We start from the raw sequence: 23,500 nt of genomic DNA on the forward strand, positions 1-23,500 counted from the left end.
GGTGTTTCACGTAACTAAAGCATTTTACTTCTGAGTCACACACACACCACACCCCCCCAACTGAAACCAGACATCCCTGCTTGAAATAACAGAAATCTGGTTTAATTGATTGAAGGTAATTAACAAGATTGATTGCTCACCCCCCCCTCCAATCTAGTTTAGAATTGTAGATTGTAGGAGTGGTAAATTTGGATGTTTTGCAAAGTTCCTGGTGGATCTCTGATTTGAGATTAGGGTTTTGGAATGAATCAGGAAATGGAGTGCTAGAACAAAGCTAACAGATGGTACTGTCTCTCCTTTAAAGAGACCTTCAGCTCAGCTTGCAAAACTTACAGTCTGTCTGTCTAGGAGGCTAGCAATCTCTTATTTTTTATGGTAGTTTGGGAGAGGAATGGTTTAATAAAGCTCACAGAACCCATACAAAAGAAATTAATACATAATGAATGGGATCTCTAGGGCACAGATAAGGTTAGTCTCTAGTAAGTTTGTAACATTTGATAGTCAATGAGACCCAAAGTCCTTCCAGCTCAATTTAATTTTCTTTTTGGTATGGCAGAGCTCACAGGCAGGTCTCCCTGGCTCTGTGCTCTCATTTGCTTTGTCTAGATTGGGGTCATGTATCAGCTCATGCGTTGTCCTAAACACCAGGCTTGGAACTTGCTAGTTGCAACATCTGAAGGTGCTTGAAGAAGTTTTTATTCACCATGATCTGATTGTGCCATGGGTGGATATGGTAAGGAAGTGCATGCTTTATGATATTTGACCCAACTGGGTGAAAACTAATGCCAAGGGTGACCTTACAAATAAACTGTCTTTTCTATGTAATTTTACAGTAAAAAAATATGGAAGAAGAGTTCATCCATTTAGAAAATAGCTACTGATGCTTCATAACTGTGGTATGGTTTGCAAGGATGCTCAGCTAGGAAGGAGTAGAAGGAAACCAATGGGCTTGCGGTGCAAAGTCTATATTTGATTTCCAAATAACTTTGCAGTTACAGTCCCAGGTTCTGACTACTCAGTTTATGGAGAAATTTTCCTTTTGATAAATGACCTGTGTCAGTACCATTTTTTTGTTCAAGGGAAAGGAATACTTTCAGTGACATTTTTCAAAGAGAAACTTTGAAATCAAATCAGATTTATATTATTTTTCAGATTTCTTCTGTTCAGTGTAGTTGTTGGAAAATAAGCCAATGAATAAATAGCACAGAAATAAAATTGGTTTGTTTTGGGGTTTTTAAGGCACAATTTCCTGTGAAATGTCACTAGCTCCAAAGAAAGAAATTTCTTCATCTTTTTCACTGGGGGAAATGAAGTAGATGTTTTTTAACTTTTTATCAGTAAATATTTTGAGACACTGAATAATTATGAATCTTGATGTACCTGTCTTTATCTAAGACCTTACACGTTTCATTACTTTTGTAGTTTCTGTGCTCTTTTTTTTTTCCTTTTTTTTTTTCCTTTGTAGTGGTGGTGAAGAGATCAGCAAAATTTAGCAGTAGGTTTGACATTTCATGTAGGGAGACCTAAAAATCTGACCAGAAGCAGCCTATCCAGAAATCCCTAGTAAAAGAAAAGCTGCTGGGTCCACAAGATGTCTGAAAATGGTGTTAGTTGTTTAGCTTTCTATGTGCTAGTAAACGTGAATAATACTTCCCCAATCTCATGCAATGTCTGTCATTCATTGTTTTATAGCTCTGTGTTGTATTCTACTTCAGGTATTTTTTTACATCAAAAATCCTGGTCTGCTTAATATTTCTAGATTGCAAAGACGTTTTATACTATATTGCTGTATCTTTGTCAGACAGTTTTCAAGTTGCTGTCACATACCTGCTTAATATATAATGTAATTTTGGTGCTTTCTGTTTTGCTTGTTCTCTACTTCAAGTAGTTCCTAAAAACCTCTTTGGTATTTTGTCCATGATTGAGTTCAGAACAGATGCTTGCATCAAGCAGTTTACAAGATTTCAAAATTCCTGAATGGTGGTAGTGGATTTACAACCCATTTCAGAGGGGGTGTGTGGTGAGGATGATTTTGTCTGTGTGCTGTGATACTTTTTACTGTGATTCTATACTTTACATTTGCTGATGCTATTCATTTTCCATTTTACTGCCAAATCATTTTGTATCATCAGATCCTTGTACAGCTTTTCATAGTCGGTCTTTATTTTTACAAGCTACCAGATTTCATGTTATCATAACATCGTGTCAGTTCTCTGTATTCTGCATTTTCTTCAATATGGCATTTATGAAGTCAAGAAATAGCATAGATCAGACTAGATTCCCCTAGTGTCCACTGATCTTCTTCCCAACTCATCTTTCTTTCCTATTCTTTAATAAATTACTAATCCATAAAGGCACATTCCTGCTGTCATGTATCAGTGTGGTTTGTTTACTTTTTTTCTTTCAGTGATTTTCAACAAAAATTTGATGAAAGTGCAAGCGCATGTATCAATCATACCATCGTTATCAATACATAAACTGATCCCTTTGAAGACTTCTAATAAATTTGTGAGATCTGTCTTCCCTCTGAAAAAACAAGGCATCTTTTAGTGATCATATAATAACCCGCTTGGTTGCTTATACTGATTTTTAAAATAATTTCTACTGATTTTTACATTTATTTGTATGTGGGTGCCCAGACCTGACTTAAAGCCCTTTAAAACATACTCCTGCATCTGCCACTTTCTGTTTCTCTGGTAATTAAATACATTTCCTTGATGGGATAGACATTGTACCTTACAGGTGAGCAATTTTATATAGCATTTCCTTGTGGAAAAATACTAACTAAACTTAGTGGATTTCTTCTGTTCATTTTATATGTTAACTCAGTATTTCAATTCAAAATGCTTTCTCACCTGTTCCTCCAAAAGAAAGAGCTTAGAGCTGGAAGTAACCTAAGCTGTATCCTGCTTGGTTCTGATGCAAAGAATTAATTTAACATCTCAGATATGGCCTTGTCTTCTTCAAGGCGGTCTTGCAGACTTTTTCTCAGGTTTTCTTCCTTCACATGTTTAAAAAGGTATTTATTGCTAGCTTTCATGCAGTATATCAAATGATTTACTATTTTTTTAAGTTGTACGTTATGCTGTTATTCTGTAATTACAGAGCTCATCCTGATTTAGATTTTCATAATTTAATTGTGACTTCTTTAAAAGGAAGTCTTTCTACTTCAAAGAACTTCTTTTATTCTCTCATTTTTACCAGATTCTTTTTTTCTTTCCTTATAAATAAATTTGTTTTCAGAGTAAGTGACATGTATTTAATTTGAATCTCTAATATGATTACTTTAAAATACCTCTATGGTGCTGTTGTTACCTAAAAACTAGGACTTGTTAGTTAGAAATTAAAAGTGGTTCCTCTTTTTGAAATTAAGCTTTGCCTTAAAGGAATATTTTTTCCTTCTGTGTGTGTAGTGCTGCAATTGGATGTGTTGAATTTCAGTGTAGTGTGGCCAGTGTTGCAGACTAGCTCAATAGCAGTGTTTTCATCCTGAGTGCTGCTTGTCTAAAGCAAGCATTGTGTCTGCATGTTGGGTACCTTGCCCACCAGCTCCAGCAATTGTGCATTTCTATTTTCTAAATTTTAGTGTTTAGGTCACTATGACAGTTACCCTCTCTATTCAAAGGCAACAGAGATCTCACTTGTTTTCTCTAGTCATGGATCTCTTTTTACTGCCTTATCTACCATTGTGTGAAATAGCATTGCCTCATCATGCTCTTGATCACCCAGATCTAACACTCTAATGTGGAAGAATTTCAATCCACATAGATATTGGGATGATCAGTCCTAACTCATTGTTCTTAGTGAGTTCTAACCTTTCTTTAATGCATAGCACCTTTCTTTTATCAGTGTTTCCCACTCCATTCTTACATAATTTGTACCCTGCAACTGCACTGCCTTCTTCATTGGCTTTCCACTAATATGTCTGCTGGGATGTATTTTTGAGTACACAGGGCATTCACCCAAGTTAGTTAGAATTCCAGAATTAGCACGTGTACATTTAACATAACCCTAGAGACCTGTATTGACATGTTTTGCTTAAATGGGACTTGATTTCCTGAGACCGTACATTACTGGTTTAAAATGTGTGCATTTTGTCCATTTCTGTCCTGTTCTGTAATCAAGAATAATGAATTTTGCTTAATTCATTCCTCAGTAAGTCATATGAACACCAACACAGAGGGAAATTGGACTCTCTGAAAATGCTAATCTGACACTCTCCAAGGATATCATATAATAAAATAACTGGAAGCCTACAGAATTGTTGAATATTCTTTTAGTCATAATGTATTTTTTTAGTGGTGCTTTAAATAACTGTTGTCTTAATGTTGTGTTTTCTGTGCATGGGCACTGTTTCAGATGTTCATTAATGCTATACTGCAGAAACCTGATGAGTTCAAACATGCGTGTGACTACATAGTATTGATGCAGATGCAGTTGAGGGCATATCAATGTCCTTCTTTATTAGAAGTTAAATTTGTATATTTGAGCAGTCTTCTTCTGTTTGGCAGAAAATGAACTCATCTTTTCTAAGACTGAATAGTGAACATATGTCTTAGCACAGCTTATTATGCCGGCCTCACAGTATGCAGAAGTTTTGAAAGGAAATCCTGTAATAGGTTAATTTTCTTCTCTGTGGGTTGCATTGTCTAAAACACTTATTTCTTCCTTCCCTTCTTTGTTACCTTTCAAGGTGTAGCTACTCATACTGCTTTCAGGAAAAGAATGTTAAACACAATGTCTTCATCTTAATATTGTCAAAAAATGTTAGGTGTTTCTATTTCTTGTCGAAAGGAAAGCTCTTTCATGGATCCAACTCATGGGTCCTTTCTTTCATTTACTATCATGAGATTAAAAAGAATAAAAGAACCCTGTATGCTAGATTTCACACCTCAGGAGACGGGCTTGTTAAGCAGCTACTGATACACACACACACTCCCACCCACCCCTTTTTTTCTGTATTTAAATAGGAAATATTGGTACCATTGGGAGAGACTCCTAAGATATCTAGTGTTTAAGTGTTTGCCTGGTTATGATTTAGGGGAAAACTGTACGGAAGTGAAAGGAGAAAGGGCAGCTTACAAGATGTGTTCTAAAAGAACACTCTGGGAACGCAATCTATGCAATTAGTATTAAGAGGCATTATACTAAAATTATTGACATGGTATTTTAAGATATCATTCTAATTTTTCCTTCACTTAAACCTATTCTCTTCGCTTAAGCCATAGGTCTAATGTGATCTCTTTAAAAGTATCCATTAAGGTAAATGTTGAGCTGCGGGTTCATACAGAAAAAAACTAGTTTTCTTAATGTTCTTATATTTCTGAAATGGTGTGTGAGGCTCCTGAACCTAGTGCCACAGAGTGCAAGGCTTAGGAATATTTTCACACCTCATTCTTTGTACCTTGCCTAAATGGAGGTGTACAGCAGGGGATGACAACTAGCAGTCTTGCCTTCCTATTGGCAATCTATTACACCTACTTAAAAACTGGTGATTTTTTTTCTATAAATCATTGTCACATATCTTGCTGTTAGAGGGTGTGAAGACATAGTTTCTCTAAGATGAACCTCCATGGGGAAAGAACAAGAATGGAGCTCCTATCAAAGGTCCTAGAGACAGTCCAGCATAATGCAACCCATTTTACGTATTTACAGAAACCTCTGTTGTGTAGAAACTCCTCTTGTTGCAAGAAACGATTTCCATGTTCTTTCCCTTATGCTTAGCAACACAGTGATCGTATTCATTTTGAAATAAGTTTCTTACAAGACCTGGAACTTCCAACTTGCTGAGCAGTTCCTGTCCTCTTTCCATTTTCAAAACAAAAGCTATGGATCAATTTTTATTTATGGCCTACTGTGGTCTTGGACCTGCCAAATCTATCAGGAGTTCATTTAATGTCCTACCATAAAAACAGTTACAGGCCTTTTGCATATACAGGCAAAATTTACACTTCAGAGTCAGAATGTGAAACCACCTCCTCCTTGGATCACTAACAGAAAGTTACTTTATTTGTGCTGTAGTTTAGAGAACATTGTGAGCTTCAAAGCCTACTGCTGATGATTTTTTGATGTGGTTGGAAACTTAATGGGCAGACATGCATTTGGAAAACTTTGCAGATATGCCTGCAGAGATGTTGCAAAAGCTTGTCTTACTCTATTTCAGGAGGAAGAGAAGTGGTTTCTTTAAGTTGCTTTAGTGTCCTGGAGATTAACTTAATGTGGTTCAACGATGGACCCAAATATGAAAGTGGAATGACAAGACTCAAATATAGGATGCTGCAAGTATTACAGTAATGGTCTTGTAGGAGGAAGCTATGTCAATTAGATTTAACCCTCCTGTGGTAAGAGAGAAGTCTGCGTGACTCACTAGGCCAAGACTATGGCAGATGCACACGAGCATGGTTTCACTGCCCTGCAGGGTGCGGTAATGTTTTATACCGATACAGGGTGTAACTCATGGTGTATCAACACAGCAGAATTTGCAGTTTTAACAAGGCATGGTTGAAAAAGTCTACAGAACTATATGGGCAAAAACATGTAATTTTTTTTCTAATTTGCAATTACCTGGTGTTTTTGTAAGCACAGTATATCAAACCTTAGAAACAATCACTGCTGTTAGCATTTTTTGTAACCTTATGTTTGTGTACTTTATGGTGATGGTATTGCTGAGAGAAGAACTTGAGCAAGGTAAACTGCACAGTGAGATCAGTCTGCAGTGCCTTTTTATGATGTAAACTTTATCTTGGCTAGGATGTCAATGTTCTCCTATTCAAAGGAGAAAAAAATACAGAATCGTAGAATAGTTTGGGTTGGAAGGGACCTTTAAAGGTCATCTAGTCCAACCCCTCTGCAATAAGCAGGGACATTTCAACTATGTCAGGGTGCTCAGAGCCCCATCCAACCTGACCCTGAACGTTTCCAAGGACAGGGCATCTACCACCTCTATGAGCAATCTGTTCCAGTGTTTCACCACGCTCATGGTAAAAAAAAAATCTTCGTATTATCTAGTCTGAATCTGCCCTCTTAGTTTAAAACCATTCCTTCTTGTCCTATTGCAGCAGGCCCTGCTAAAAAAGTCTGCTCCCATCTTTCTTATAAGCCCTGTTTAAGCATTGAAAGGCTTAAGATCTCCCCGGCGCCTTCTATTATACCCCAACTCTCTCAGCCTTCCCTTACAGAAGAGGTGTCCCATTCCTCTGATAATTTTTGTGGCTCTCCTCTGGACCCACCCCAACAGGCTCACACCTTTCCTGTGCTGAGGGCTCCAGAGATGAGCACAGTGCTGCAGGTGGGATCTTACCAGAGCAGAGCAGAGGGGCAGAATCACCTCCCTCAGCCTGCTGGCCATGCTTCTTTTTATGCAGCCCAGGATACGGTTGGCTTTCAGTGCTGCAAGCACACATTGTCAACTCATGTCCAGCTGTTCATCCACCAGGATCCTCAAGTCCTTCTTGGCAGGGCTGCTCTCAATGCCTTCATCCCCCAGCCTGTATTGATATCAGAGGTTGCCCCAACCCAGCTGCAGGACTGTGCAGTTAGCCTTGTTGAACTTCATGAAGTTCACATGGACCCACTCCTTGAGCTTTCCAGGGTCCCCCTGCATGACATCCCATCCCTCAGACGCATCAGTCACACCACTCAGCTTGGTGTTGTCTGCAAACAACTGATGGTGCACTTGATTCTGCAGTCTCTTTCATTGATGAAGTTTTTAAACAATACAGAAGGACCCTTGAGGGACACCACTTGCCACTGATATCTCCATCTAGACATGGAGCCATTGACCAATACTCTCTGTATGTGGCTATCCAACCAATTCCCCATCCACCGAACAGTCCAGCCATCAAATTGATATCTCCAATACAGAGAGAAGGATGTTGTGGGGGACCATGTCAAAGGCCTTGCAGAAGTCCAGATAGATGTCATCTATCGCCCTTCCCTTGTGCACTGACGTAATAGCTGCATCATAGAAGGTTACTAGGTTGGTCAGGCAGAACCTGCTTCTGGTTGAAGCCATGCTGGCTGTCTTGAATCACCTCCCTGTCCTCCATGTGCCTTAGTATAGCTTCTAGGACAATCCGTTTCATTATCTTCCCAGCCACAGATATGAAGCTGGCAGGTCGGTAGTTCCCAGGGTCCTCCTTTCCATCCTTTTTAAAAATGGGTGCAACTTCACCTGACTGCCATGACTTTTCAAATATCATGGAGAAATTCCCTTAGGACTCTGAGATGCATTGCACCAGGTCCCATACACATATGTATGTTCAGGTTCCTCAGGTGGTCATGTACCTGATCTTTTCTTACAGTGGGAGGGACTTAACTCCTCCAGTCCCCCAAGAGGTGTGGGAGGAAAGGGTACCAGTGAAGACTGAGAAAAAAAGTTGAGTACCTCATCCTTCTCCTCATCTGTAGTCACAGTTTGCCAGCCTTGCTTATTGAGGGAGGTGCACTTTCTTTGACCTTCCTTTTCTGGTTGACGTACCTGTAGAAGTCCTCCTTATTATACTTTGCATCCCTTGCCAGCTTCAGCTCCAGCCGTGCCTTTGTCTTCCTGACCCCATCCCTACACAACCGGGCAATGTCCTTGTACTCTTCCCAGGATACCTGTCCCTGCTTCCACTGCCCGTGCATTTCCCTCTTGCCCTTTAGATTGACCAGCAGGTCTTGACTCATCCACGTTGGCCTCTTGCCTTGCTTTCCTGATTTTTCTACACCTGGGGATTGAGAGCTCTTGCACTCTATGGAAAGAATCCTTAAAGATCTGCCAGCTCTGTTCTGCTCCCTTGTCCCTGAGGGCAGTTTCCCTGGGAGTCCTATTGATCAATTTCTTGAATAGCTGGAAGTTTGCTTTCCTAAAATTCAGGGTCCTGACCCATATTCCACAGGACTGCCAACTCCGGCAGTGCATTGTCACTTCAGCCCAGGCTGCCTCCAAGCTTAATGTCACCAAATAATCTGACTTGCATAGGTGACCAACAGGTCCAGTATTGCATCCCTTCTGGTAGGGCTGTGTACTATCTGGCTTAAGAAGTTATCCTCAATTATTCCACGAGTCTCCTGGATTGCCTACAGCTTGCCATGCTACTTTTCCAGCAGATGTCAGGATGGTTTAAGTTGGTCTTCATTGCCACCCACATGGAAGAGCCGTAATGAGTAATAGTCTGAGGGCCATACAAGGCTAGGAAGCTCCCTGATGATGTTTTTAACCTGGCCCCCAGGGAGGCAGCAGGCTTCCCTAAGAGAAGGGTCTGTCTGGCATATTGGAGCCTCTGTTCCCCTCAGAAGGGGGTCACCAACAACAAGAACCTGCCTTTTTCTTTCTTTTGGAGGTCATTGTGATACTGGGGGTAGGCCTTTCTGACTTCAGCAACACCTCTGGTGTAGATGGACCATGATCCATATGACTGGCCTTCCACATGCAGAGCCTCATACCTGCTGTACAGAGGCACCTGGGGAGGAAAAATGGGTAAGGACAGGGTTCACCTGCTGCCCCAAGTGTGGACTTGCCTCCATTCACTCCTTTCCTTTGAGCCACTGCCTTCAGCCTGGTGGGGGGGAGAATACAGGATCACCTTGATCTTGTTTTTTTTCTGGTCCCTGTTCCTGTTTCTGCCTCAGGGAGGGCAAAGCATGGTTCCACCAGTCTTTCTCCTGCTCAGTCTCCCTGATGCTCTTTAACTTTTCTACTTCCTCTCGTAGTTCTGCCACAGGCTGAGCAGATTGTCCACCTGGTCATACCTCACACAGCGTTTCTCACTATTGCCATTTGGTTCCAGTGAAAGGCTCTGGCACACCCACCCTGCAGCCCAGGACCTGGATGGCTGCATGTTTTTGTGGGAGCTCTGTCTGGGTTGCCACATCCATTCTGGTGAATGCAGATGACATAGATGTGTGGTGCAGAAGAAGGTATATAGCGAAAAATATGTGTGTATGCATGTGCGTTTCAGTGCATTATAAGACACTGGAGGAAATCAAGCCTACCTATTAATCTTCTTCCACAGGATATTACTTTACTGATCCAAATGAAAATGCCGTCAAACTTCATAACAGGGAAATAATGTAAGATAATGAAGCACAATATTCATCTGATGTCACTGTTGCATGGAATAACTAACACCTCTCTGGTGTCATCTTGCTGGATCTGTCTGGCAAGTTATAACCAGAGAAATACCAAGTGTACAGCACTAGCTATTTAAACACACTTTGATGTAGCTAAATACAGGGAAGGTTCCCAGAGTTCCCCAACATTGCCAGACAAAAACACATTCGCTGCATTGTTAATCCCACTAATTTAATGTAAAGCATGAAGGTCTGCATGAGGTTTATGTGGAACAGTTGAAATCTGTGATTAGAGTTGGCAGTGGAAAGAGCAGTTTCAGTCTGTTGGCTAAGGTTAATCTAGTCAAGGTACTGGGGAAATATTTATCCTTGCTGTGATACAGCTTAAAATACTATCTATATGTAGGATTGCCTTTAAGATAAAGTGCAGAAGGCTGAGCAGAAACAGGAATTAGCTGCTGACTTTTAGCTTAGACTTGTAATTTACGGGTTTAATTTTGCTGCTTCTTGCTTCCATTATTATTAATTTATGTAGCAGTGATGATAATAACAGTGATAATAGCTTCACCTCCAGGTTCTCCAAAGACAGAGCTGACTCTAAAAACTGAAGATGGGGATCAATTCTCCATCACTGAGATGCAACTGTGTGAGATGCAATATCACATATGCATGCAAAGAATGTCTTGGCAGGGTAGGGAAATTGCACTTGTTTCATTGCTGGGAAGAAGAAGGGCAGCCTGCCCAACTACAGATTGGATCAGACACTTGGATTACGTCTGAATGAGTAAACAGAAGAAGATGGGGATCATTTTCTAGTCCTGAGGTCGAGTGATGTAGCTTGTACATTATCCATTTGGTAAATTCTCCTTTCTTCAAAAGAGATCACCATAGCCAAGTTGCCTTGGTCTCTGATGGATAGAATATTTCAGACTTTGCCAAGGTATAGTCTGGCAGACCTTGGAAACAGATTAACGCTAATTCAAGCTGTTTGAAGATCAACTGTCCATTCCAGTGTAGAAAGCCAGCATTTTGGAGGGGCTGCTGACCAAAACAAGAAAATAATTTACAATATTTTAAAGGTAAATTGGAACAGGAGAAAAAGAAAAAAGAAGCACAAAGAATGAATGCAAAAGTTCTGCAGTATTTTGCTTCATTTGCTTTGATCTAAATAAATGTGTTTCATTGTCCTGAAGGGACCCAAGAAGCTTCATGTTTTTAATGTCATCGTCATTAAACTGATTTGTTCTGGATTGATAGAGACCTGTTTAAAACAAAATATTACATAGATTTTCTTAATGGATTTTCTTTATTTTTTTAAAATGTTTTCTTTTGCAAAATATTTTTATAGTGTAAAAATTATGGGTTTATTGGAAAATCTGTGAATAGTTCCACTAACTGTTAGCAGAAGGATAATAAACAACATCCTTCATGTAAATGTGGTTTACCTTAGGCAGTCATCTATCCGAGGCTAATGATTTTGTTAACAGTATTTGTTCCTGTATTTGGAAAGTAACTAACCAGAGAGAAAGGTGTACGTTCAGGGTAATGGTGTAGATTAGAAACAAGTAACCTTCCCACTTGAGTACATCATTCAAAGAAGTGATGAAGTAGACCCTGTCACATTACTGCATCTTATCTTCCCTGGACTACCATGCTGCACAGAGAAACTGTCAATAGCTCGGAGGTGACTTAACTAATGCTCAGGAGCCCAGGTGGACATTGGATTGCTGAGGCACAGCAGGGAGCCCCTCTATAGGTGACAAATGTAATGCATATTTCCCAGTAGGACTCCTGCTTGATAACCCATACTGCAGCCATTCATTTTAATTCTTATTGTATAGGGAAGTTAAACTACCTCTTTGTAGACCAATTTTTTTTTTCTTTTTTTCTTAATTTCCCCCCATTGTGGGTAGAGGAGTGAGAAGGGAAGTTGTCACTTTCTCAGATAATACGTTATGGGAGGATAATTTTGACAGGTACCTCTTGTATTCTTTTTCCCCCTGCTCCTCCCTAATAACAGCTCTGACACTGTGCCAGGGGATGTTGGTTTTGAGGTGCTTGTCAAGAATGGGTGTTTCAAAGACAAAAATGTAGCTTCTGTTAGGAAGGAAGAAAAGAAACAATCAGAATAGAGGTTTCTCTTTCTGAAGGTGGGATACGCTTTAGACTAGCTAGAGTCAAAGTGTTCAACCTGGAAGGGAAAACATGAGCCTGGAAACAAGCTCGTCAGCTCAGAAGGTTGTTAACCAGAAATGACTGGTTACCTTTTGTCATGAAGACCATGGTGCATTAACAGGAAAGGCAGACATGAAGTAGGAAGAGATGCTCAGAGGCAAGTGATGTCCTAAGAGGACATATCCTGCCCTCCAGCTTCTAGTGACTGGACCAGGCTGGCAGCTGTTTCCTCTTGGGCTCAGACTGAAATCTTAAATCGGTGGAAAAGGCTCCCATTAACTCTCCAGAGCAGGCAAGTTTCTTGTACTTGAAGTAAAAAATTTACTTCATTTTTAGAGATTGAAAGAAAACTGAAAGAAGATTTAACTCGCCTCTTGAGAAAGACAAGGGAGAAAACACAATGCATAGGTTTGTCGTCCATATGTCTAATGTGGCTGCACGGTAGGTGAAAACACAAGTTCTAAACCACAGCTCTTTAAGGAGCTGAGCAGTCCTCCTTGTCATCCTTTCCTTCTCCCTGTGGTCTGACACCCTCTAATAGCAAAAGGATTTTTAAGGCCACATGCTGAAAGAGGGCAAGTCCCAGGGGCTAGCTCCTAATGTGAACCCCTGTGCCGGAGAGCTGCTCTTAACGCACCCACCAAGTCAGGTGGAGCTTTTAGCAGCTCCCAGTATGGATATGGGGCGACTGAGATGACAGCAAAGCCATTTCACTCTGTTTCTTTATGACAAGTTATTAACAGTTCCAGTTTGATGTGCTGGGCAGGACTTCCATTACATCAGCAAAACAACACTTTTCACTGTTGACATGCACAGTATGTGGCAAAGGTGAAATGTAAAAAGAACATTTAGATTTTGAAGTTGTATTTTTTCTTCCACATTTCTTTCTCTCTTGTGTGGTTTTTTTTTTTGTTACATCTTTGTTTAACCTCGTGTGTGTGTGTGTGTGTGGGGGGGGTGTGTTAATGTCCCTTTATATTTTAAAGCCAGGCTGAGATGAAGGGGGGCTTTTCTAGAATTGCCTGAACTGACAGTTGCTTTTGTTTCACAGCTGAAACTAAATGGATTTTTTAATTTTCACTGTTACAAAAAGTCACGAAAAGCCCATCCAGGCCCAAGGTGTTGCTAGCAGGCACTGATGCGGTATAATCAGTCTGTGAAAAAACCACGTTGTAGCATCCCATTAAAATCAGAAGCTGCTGAATTTCCATATGGTGCATTTGTGGCTGTATTGTGTCCTTGTCATGGTAGCATTCAGTTTCTTTCCACGCATACAAGCAGAGGTGCAGGACCCCTACCATAACTTAGTTCTGACTGGTTTCCCCCAAAACTGAATTTAACACCTACACTCGGTAGCCCTACTGAGTTGCATCCCAGGTAACACAAACTTGAGCAGAACTGAAATTTTGTTGCCTTTGGAGAAGATAAAAACTATCGTCGAGTCAGAGTTTATTTCAATCTAGAAAATGTGAAAAGGTTGCCAGTATTTTCTCTTTCCTGTTTCAGATTTTCATGTTGTTTCTTAGCTGGAAATTCATGTTTTCTTTAAAGTGCATGTACACTCAAATATTTGAGGTGGTCCTGGGAGGCATACACAGGGAAGCATGTTCTGTACCACAGTGCTAGCTCCTAGCCTTGTGATCTTTCTTGTTCTAGTAAGGAAGTTTAAAAAGGAGAATTATATTGTTTTACTGTAAGTATTACAGTTTTGGGATTTATGACAGGCTTAGCTGCTTTTTATCTCACTTTTTTTCCTTCACTAAGCTGCTGGATAGCTTGAATTAAGTGCGCTCCCGTCCTTATTTCTTTAGGCACTGGAGGCAGCATACTGTGATGTCATGGGTAAGATTTGAAGGTGGAGTGCTCTCTTCTGTGCTTGTATTTCTTTCGGTGAAGGTTGAAATGTTGTAAATTGCTAACATCTGTGTTATGTGCCCTCTGCACATTTATAATCTGATATTTTTTTTCCCTCAGCTCAGTTCATCACAGTGACTTTGGCAGAAACGAGTATTCAATACTTCTTAAAATATCTCCCCTAGAAGGCAGTTAACCTCAGGTCTGCCTGCCCACCGTTCAGGACTGATTGTGCTTATGCTGCTGCTTGCATGCTCGTTTTGAACCCATCCCATTACCTGCCTAACAAAGTGGGAGACCAAAATATATTCAGGAGAGTCGTTATAGGAACCACCTTCTGCAGCTCTGTAAATAAGTTGCCATTTGCTGTGCAAAGTGTGCATGCAGGGGAGGCTGAGATAAAGTCCGGTGTTTGATGCTATCTGTTGAAGTGATTAGGCTTTCATGAGCAGACACTTTTCTTGCACCCAGTTTCCACTTGACTGTCTAAAGGTGGAGACCAGTCTAAGAGTTTGGCTGCAGGGTATCTAAAGTTTAGCACATCAGATCTTACTGGTATGATCTGGCATAGATCTGAATTAATAAATGAGGTAGAGAAACAAATGTGTGTCTGCAGGGTTATTAAACAACTGTCATATTTTGCCACATTTGTGTGACATTTTTCTGAACTGCCCTTGAACATCTTTTGTGTTTCCCCTGAATGGGAGTTGTATAAACAGGCCATTCATTGAATTGTTGTTTCTCCTGAGGGAGTCATACATCCAAATTCCCCAAATTCCAGGTAATGGCCATGGGTTTGAGATTTAAATTTCTTTTGAAAGTTGTATTTCTCATCTAAATAGGAATTCTATTTTGTTTCACCTCATTATAACCCATGAACCAGGTGGGTTGAGCATTGGGAAATGCATTGCATCCTCTGGCTCTTACTCTTCCCTTCAAAGAGGCAGCACTGGGCTGGTCACACCCTGCCTCAAACCAGTGCTGCTGTTCTCACCTCACCTCTTTGCACCAGTGGGGACCTGCCTTTGCTGGCTCATTAAAAAAAGAAGTCATAAAGTATTACTGTGGTGCCATGGTGTGTGTCACAGCAGGGCACCACGTAGCCAGGCGTCATGAAACGAGGTTGGTCTGAGAGGCTGCCCTGCCTGTGGCAAGCTGTTAACCTTGCAGTCAATGGCACTAGGGAAAAGCTTGTGCCTTCAAGAAGCTGGTGGCAATATTTGGCGCTAATGGAGCTTTTTGATTTATAAGCCCCATAGAATGCCAGAAGCAGAATTTCCCAGGTAAATCATCAGTCTGTTGTGTTCACAGGGCTTGTAAGAAACTGCAGATTTCAGTGCTAAGATCCCTCCCAGAGCAACTGTGTAGCATGGGAAATGGCATGCTGGTGCTTTGTTTTCTTTGTTAGTTTGTCGTTTTGTTCCTGCAAATTAATCCCTATCAACAACAACTTGTAATAGAGGCTGTTTCTCAAGAGGAAGTATTTCTGCCATTCTCACCAGTAAGTTTACTGTTAATCAATATTTGAACCTCCAGGGCTATGAAATTTGGTACTGCATCCTTGTTTCATCTTCTTTAATGGATGGATTATTTCTGTGTCAGCTGTGGATCTAAGTTTTCAAGTGACCATCCATGGCAATTGGTGTTATTCAATCAATGGTCTACAGCCCACAGGTGGTCCATAAGACATCAGAAGGTGATCTGCACAGCAGTGAGAGTTGGAAGCGAAAATCAAAGCAATCCTAAAGGCATACACAGTGACACCCCACAGTTAACAGCAAACAGTGATGTGCCAGCTGCATGCTAGATCATTTCGGAGGCAAGATTGATGGGCCTGTGGGTTTTTTTTGCCAAAAAAAACCAACTTCATTGGGTATTTGGTTATCTGAAAAGCTTGAGAAACACTGCTGTAAGGGCTGTATTAGACTTTTGAAGGGTTTATTTTTACCAGCATGACTGTTTCAATGTGGGAAGGATGTTTTTACATATTTGCACATCAGGTTTGGAGCCAACTGATTTGGAGGCTGTATGGTAGGTAATTCTGGCTCTTCCTTGAGGTGTCATGAAAGAAATTATCTAGCACAGATGCTTGCGGGTGGGCATCTGGGTTTGCTTGCGGACAGTGGGGTACAGCCGTCTGTTTTACCTGGCAAACCCACAAAGCTCTGTTGACTGCACAGGCAGACCCTGAAGCATGCTGTGCACACCCCGTGCCTGGAGGCAGAGGACCGCCTCTGTGCGTGTGAGCAGCAGTGATGCTCCCGTGTGCTGTGCTTGGGCATGCAGCTTGCACAAGCTTTGCGAAAAACGGCTTTACAGGTTTGCTCTGCAAGAGAGGTGTCAAGACTCCCCTTACCAACAGTTACAGGTAGTTGTGAACTGCCTCTACAGTTTTCCAGCAGCCGCGAGGGCCCACTGATCACAGCATGCCACTGTGTGCCAGCGTGGGCTGCGTTCCTACCTGCTTTCCAAGCAGGAATGTGTGGGCGGCTTAGCACACAGCTGTATTCACAAATTACCAAGTTCCCATTACTTTGTAATTGCAAGGAGATATTTCTAGAGGTGCTGTGCTTTTCAGCTTGGTCTTTCTCCCAAAATGTTCTCTTTTTTTTATAAACCAAGAAATGATTACCTTGTGGGCCTATGATGCAATGCACAGTACTGAGAGCCTTGTGTATGAGAGCTTTCTGAGAAAACGCCACCACCGACCCTTATTTCTCACAGTATTGCTGTATTAAAGGCTACTTTTTCTTTTGTATCTTAATTTTCACCTTTCGCTTGCATTCTAAGTCACTGTGGTTTAAGCTTTTCTTTGCAATTGGGAGGACTGGGAACTCTTTGCTCCCCCTCTGTTCTTTTTCTTCTTTCTTCCTTATTTCTTTCTTCTCTTATGAAAGGTGAAATTTTTACATAATCACAAGATTCCACGAAGATGAGCTTTTTAAGAAAACAATCAGAAAACAACAGTCCCCTTTATCCACCTTGTATATCCATGAGTCTCTTAATAAAAATGTGAGCAGTACCGCAGCTCTGTGAGACTTACCCTCTCCTGACAGTTTCATTACTGAGAAGAACAGGATTTTTCATTTGTAATATAGAAGGAAAAAACCTCTGAAATACTCTGCTGGAATTTGAATTTGGCTCCTATCTGGAGAGCAGCATGAGTAAGCCCAGGACATCTTGAAGTGCTACTTGTGGCACTCCTCAAAACATATCTGAAGGGCAAGACTGCTGAAGTGCTCTATGTGGTTAACTTTGAATTCAGATCAACAAGAATCTCCATACAAAAAAATGTAATTATATAATATAGGTGAATTAGAGAGAGGTTAGTTAAGCATTGCATAATACTTGTAAAAAACAACATATTGCGCATAAAAATTTCAGAAGAGGAGATACAGGACAGAAAAAGCTTTGTGGACAGTTGGGATAGCCAAATTATATACCTTTTCCAGCCTGATAAGCTCCTAATAAAAATAATTTTACAGATCACATGTTTTGAAAGGTGGTGCTTCGCTTCACTGAAGTAACTGGAGTTGTGAGAAATTGTTTCAGTAAATTTGTTCATTTTCAGGGGCAAGCAATACCGTCAATGAAATACACTTGCAAAGCATGTCTTAGGAATTGAGATATATGCTGTCTTTTGCAATCATGACTGGGTGGAATATAAGGCTTATTTCATATAAGAGAGTTCGCCCAGGTTAGAGTTTTTAAGGTGAAATGAAATAAGCAATTATATGGTTTCAAAGTATTGTGCCTTAGAAAAGTTCAAGAATATTTTTTATTCAATATAGTTCTAATAAAACAATAGCATGCTAGGTTTAGTAAAATAAGACGACACTGAATTTGAAGTTTTACACCATTTTTAATAACATTGGGGAAAAAGTTGAAATGCTTGCATTTAGGTAAAAAACAATTGCTAATTAGTCCTTTTTTTTCAGAGTGGAGATGAAACCTCCAATCTCTTTAGCACCTTGTTTGGCCATCGGGAAAAAAATTGTTGATCTGCTGTACTGGGATTATTCCAATTTCTGCTTGCAGTTTACATTGTGTACGTAAATGCATTCCAGAAGCATTTAAAACTGATACAACTTTTTGTGATGAGATTTTATACTTACAGAGAGAAGGACATCTTTTACAAATATGACCTTACTGTGTAATTTTTTTTTGTGAGTTCGGTCTTTGATTTTCATGTTCTACAAAACTGTTAGCTTCAAATTTAAATCCTAGCTGAGTTATTCAAATGTTCTGAAGATTGCAGGAAGCCTATGATATTCCTAGTTTGATATACAGACTAAGGGTGTAAAGATGAATTGAAAAATCTTCAGGCAGGGTCATAGCTTGGATAGTTGTCTAAATGTTTATCTTTGAAATCCTGCAGTCATTCTTCACCCATGAAAGAATTTGCTTTTGTTAAGTGATAGTTCTGAGTGGGGCCATTAATTTTGGCTTGCAGTTGCAGGCTATTAATCAAATAGGCAAGAAAAGAAAACCTTAAATTATTATTGTGTGCAAGCTTTCACTCTCTTGGGTGCAAACATGGCCAAAATGTTGGCTCTCCCATGTACTGACTCAGGTTTTTGTCTCTTCCTGTGTCTTTCTCGCTTGAGTTTTTTGTGGCGTATCTAGATCTACACTTTCCTGTTCATTTTTCAGGCTCTGGCCAAACCTTGGTGCCTTGTGACTATCTTTTTCTCCTACCCTGAATGCACCAAAGGCTAAACTGGTCCCCATCCTTCACTGCACTGAAGGGACGGTGTGTATGTTAGGGGCTGATGGAATATTGTGGTGCACAGGAATATCCTTGGACTGAAGAAATTACATAGCATCTTCTGTAACATCCGCATCTATGGTCTGCTTTTGTAACTCCCTGTATACATCTCTGTGCTATGTGGAGGTGCTCTGCGTGCTGCTGTCTCCCTCCTCTCCCTCCATAAGAGACACAGCACTTAGAAGAAAACTTCAAAATCAATTTATATTATTTTGAGTAATTTATGAGACTGAGTATCAGGGAGAGGGGTAGCAGTTCACAGCCTTAATTCAGAGTGCTGCATTCACCTCTCGGTGCTAAATGTCTCACCAAGGTTCTCTTTCCTTCCAGGTTTTCACAGGGAACAGCAATGCTGATAGTGTGGTTCACCACAAATTTCTGCACTCCATGAAAGCCCGCTTCTTGCGCTTCATCCCTCTGAAGTGGAATGTTGGTGGGCGGATAGGACTGAGAGTTGAGGTCTTCGGCTGCTCCTATAGTAAGTGGCTACATCTTAACCCACATATTTTCAAAGAGCTTATTGTTGATGCTGTCAGTGCTGTGGGAGAGGTCCAGCAGAAGTTTTACAAGTTCAATTGTAATGTGAAATATATAGCCATCATTTATTTTTTCAGTAGTTATTCTTGTCTTTCTGTTCAGGGATGTGCAGGCCCACCTAGCTCAGCTAGTGAAGCTTTTTCAGAGCTGAGCCTACCACAGACTGATTTACTGCTTCTTCCCAGTGCAAAGCAGTCGGATGTTGTAAAAACTCCTGCCTGGCTGGAGGGCACAGAGCTACTTCAGACCTTTTGTAGGGCTTTATTTAGGAATGGTACCACCTTTTGCTTAAATAGTTCATTTTTGGGTTTAAGTCAAATTAAATAGTTGTTGGGGGAAGTGCTGCAGATTACGCAGCTAGTACTTCTATTTGAGGCTCATGACTTCAAAGCTCCAGAAAGCAGAGAACTTGTTTGCTGCTTTAACTGCTTTTGCAGGAGTGTTTTCTTTGGCACTTGTCTTCATAACACATGGTGATGATCCTCTAAGACATGGTCTGCAGCATTTTGTCACATGGGCTTTGGAGCAGCCTATAAACATTGTTGCCTTGGGGCATTTCAGCCACATGGTTGCCCTGGTGTACTGCTGCAGATATATGACCTATCACCATGGAAGAGTGCAAGCGTAAAGAAAAAGGACCGATGTTGCTCCCTCGCACTAAACAGAAATAAATCCACAAATGAGGAAGCGTAAGTCTGGTATTTGTTTCTCAGGTGGCTGTGGGTTTATTTCTGAAATGGTGAAACGTGACTTGAGACACTGCTGGAGAAAGGTGAGATTTTGCTGGGGAGAGTACAGGGGATTAACAGCATTTTACCAGTAAATTCAACATGGTATGGCAGAAGTCACCATTGTGTGACACTGCTGTACTTTGACATATCCCCATTTGGCTTAGGTCGTCACCCACTCCTGCTGGGTGCAGAAAAGAGATTTTAAGATAACAAGCTGAAAACCTCTTATTTGGGAGACTCCTTCAATTCATCCGAGCAGAATCAGGGTGTCTTAAACATTTTGATTCACACTATACCATTGAACGGAGTGCTCCAGCACTCTTAGTGCCCTCATCAGTACGCTTGGGTCTTAGGATGGATTCACGTGGTTTCACAGGAAGGTCCTTGTTATGGTCTGTGTGTAGCTATGTGTAGATATAATCCATTCATGTTTTTTTAAATGCTGCATTTCCACCTGCTTTGGTGCTCGGGCACTGTGGACTATCATTTGCTTAAGTACAGACCTGCAACAGCCTGGTCTGAATGGAACCATTTCCAGTCCTACTAGTGGACATGGAAACTGAAACCTATGAATCAAAACTGCTCTTGATGACATCATTCCAAAGCAGGTATTTAATCTGCTTTCAAAGAGCTTTCTTCTATTAATGATGACCAGACCTCTGCAGTGAAGAGTATGGTCCAAACAGATGTGCAACAAACAGAACTTGAACTGAAGGCTGAAACTTTTGTGGCTGAATGTGTTTTGGTGCTAGTCAATGTTAAATACTATATGAACACTCATGTCAGGTGGTGATTGTATCTTCTGTGATACGAAGAAGACTTCAGAGTCACTTGCAGGCTGAATTTCCTTGCACTAATATCATCTAGGTCTTCATCTTTGTCCTGTACCCTGCAGCTACAAGAAATAAAAATGGTTATGCAGAATCGAGGTATGAGATTGAAGCAAGCTAGAAAAGAAATAAAGGGATTCATAAAAGTTTTACAGAGTGTTGAAATATTCATTCCGTTTATATAAATGTGCCATTCAAATTTCTCTCTGGCAAATTGCATATGCCAAGCAATACCTTCCTACAAGTTTTGCTTGTATAGTTTCACATTCTTGGCTACTGCTAACCCAAGCATTCCAGCACTGTACAAAAGATGTTTGATCATTTCTAAAATGTCATCTTTGCTGTTATACTGACAGGATATCTGCAGCAGATCCTGAGCTGGTGTACACCTACATAACTGCACTTTGTAATGTTTGACAGCATACAGACTCATCCACCATATTAATTTATGGCACAAGAAATATATCAATAATTTGAAAAGCATTAAAAAAAAAAAAAAAAGATTGTTAGTGACAGGCTGTTGGACAAACCAGGAAGGAAAACTGAGCTAGAAGAAGAACAAACATCCCAAATATGCACCATCTCTAAAAGATGACCCTTCATGCAAGTGTCTGTGTGTATATGAAAGGAGGGATATGAGTCTGGAAGTAGGAACAGCATTATAGTCACCTACCTGTACCAAAGGCTTCAGCTGATACAATTCATCTGTAACAAGCCTAATTCCAGTTATGCCCAATCCTCTTTAAGTTGCTGGAATGACTTAAAGGATTCTATAGGTAAACAAACCCAGAGTATTTGATCTTAAGTCCACTGAAGTTAAAGAAAGGATTTCCACTGGCATTTTAGATTTGGATCCAACCCTGAAGTATAGTATAAAAAGAGAAGATCGGTATGGGGAACACCTATGAGCCAAATCCTGTGCAAATGTACATGTGTGACTGCAGGGTCATTTCTACCAGATAATGGGCACTGGCTGTCCATTCCATCTTTCAGGCAAATGTTGCCCCAGAAATGCAGCACTTGATCTGAAAACAGAGTTGCTTTAATATTGATATCCAGGGCAGAAAACTGCAGAAGCGAGGTTTTCATTTACAGGCAGGCTGGAGATCCCGTTTGTGTGAGTGGCAGCATTTGTTGGATGGCTGAAACATAAGTCTGGGGACACTGACAGCTTAGGCCATCTGAATTTCATGTGCTGCTGCACACCTGCTAAAACCCTGGGACTACTGCCAAACATGCAGCTGAGCACCTTGCTGTGATACATGAGAGCATGCAAAATAGCCTGTGGTTCCTTGGATGGTCTCTGCTCACATCAACTCCTTTTTAACCTTGCGTATTTGAGCAGAAGATGACAGCTGTAGGAGAGGTTTGTGGCTTCATTGCTGCTTAAGCATTTTTGTCAAGGCAAAGTTAGGTGAATGTGACACTCTTGTGCCAGCTCAAGGCTCTGATCTCTCATTTTTTGGGTATGACTGTCCTGTGCAACATACTCTGCTGAAGAGGTCCCAGGAACAGAACCTCGCGCTAACTTTTGGCAAATGCAGCTTTCAGTGATGGCTGTTTAGTAGGGAGCATGTGAAAGGCATCAGGTCTTGTAGGTCACCAGATGCTCTGCCAGGACACAGTAACAAAAAATACTGAAGAATCATCTGAGAGATTAACTGCAACATGCAGTGGATGCCAAAGTGGCTAACTTAACATGGGAGTGCACTGCGGTTCGAAATGGCATTCGCTGTTTTTTATTGCTCCTGCTAGAAGTAATTTACTACTATGAATTTACCTCAAAAACTTACCTGTCAAATGAGAGCTTTCTTCTTTGTCCTGTGCCCTCCCCTGCCACCCCTACCCCCCTGCTCTCTTTTCTTTTCACCCTCTAATTGGCTGCTAGTTGACATTGTTTGTCTTGAACATAGAAACACGTTTTTAACAGTAAAGCTGTTGAGTGTGCTTGACCTTATCCCATACAGATCGAAGTTCCTGTGCAACAAAGCATTCCAAGGCCATCGGTTCAGCTGGAATTCATAGATAACATGTGCTAATTTTTGTTTACTTTCTTACAAAGAAAGTATGTATTTAAATGAAAATTATTTGCATTCATTTGAAATTCCTGTAAAGATTCCACCTCATGTGCTCAGAAGAGGTACTGAAATAGGAAGGAGATGATACTGATCTGAAAACATACATTGATGTTTCCCGTTCAGAAAAGGATTTATGATGAGTTAAATGGAAATTTCCTTGCAGAAGTATGTGTAAGGTCTTGGTGTTCCTTTGCAGCAGTGGCTCCAGAAGCAGTGCGATTATCATGGATAACCAGAGCTGCAACAGAGGATGTGCCCAGAGAAATGGCAAATCAAATGCTTTTGATGCTGGGGGCAGTGAGTGGGGAATGGGTACGTCTTTATATTTGGGAAAAGTCTTGTTAGCTCAGCACACGAAAAAAATCTGCTGACACAATTGCTTTTATAGGATAAGATTTATAGCTTCATTGAAGATGCTGATCATGTTCTGTAACTGGTTAATGGCCCAAAATGCATCAGCAGAATCAGGTG

At 40.7% G+C, this 23,500-nt stretch overlaps 1 protein-coding gene across 1 annotated transcript in view; it reads left to right on the forward strand.

The window, feature by feature from the left end:
* The window catches only part of CNTNAP5 (contactin associated protein family member 5), a 289,036-nt gene that overhangs the window by 113,248 nt on the left and 152,288 nt on the right, over window positions 1-23,500 (forward strand). Inside the window, exon 4 of the mRNA XM_040604535.1 lies at window positions 19,184-19,331. Coding sequence (XP_040460469.1) covers window positions 19,184-19,331 — 148 coding nt within the window. The remainder of the gene's footprint in view (window positions 1-19,183; window positions 19,332-23,500) is intronic.

This window comes from Falco naumanni, chromosome 8, assembly GCF_017639655.2.
Source record: "Falco naumanni isolate bFalNau1 chromosome 8, bFalNau1.pat, whole genome shotgun sequence".
Classification (NCBI taxonomy): domain Eukaryota; kingdom Metazoa; phylum Chordata; class Aves; order Falconiformes; family Falconidae; genus Falco; species Falco naumanni.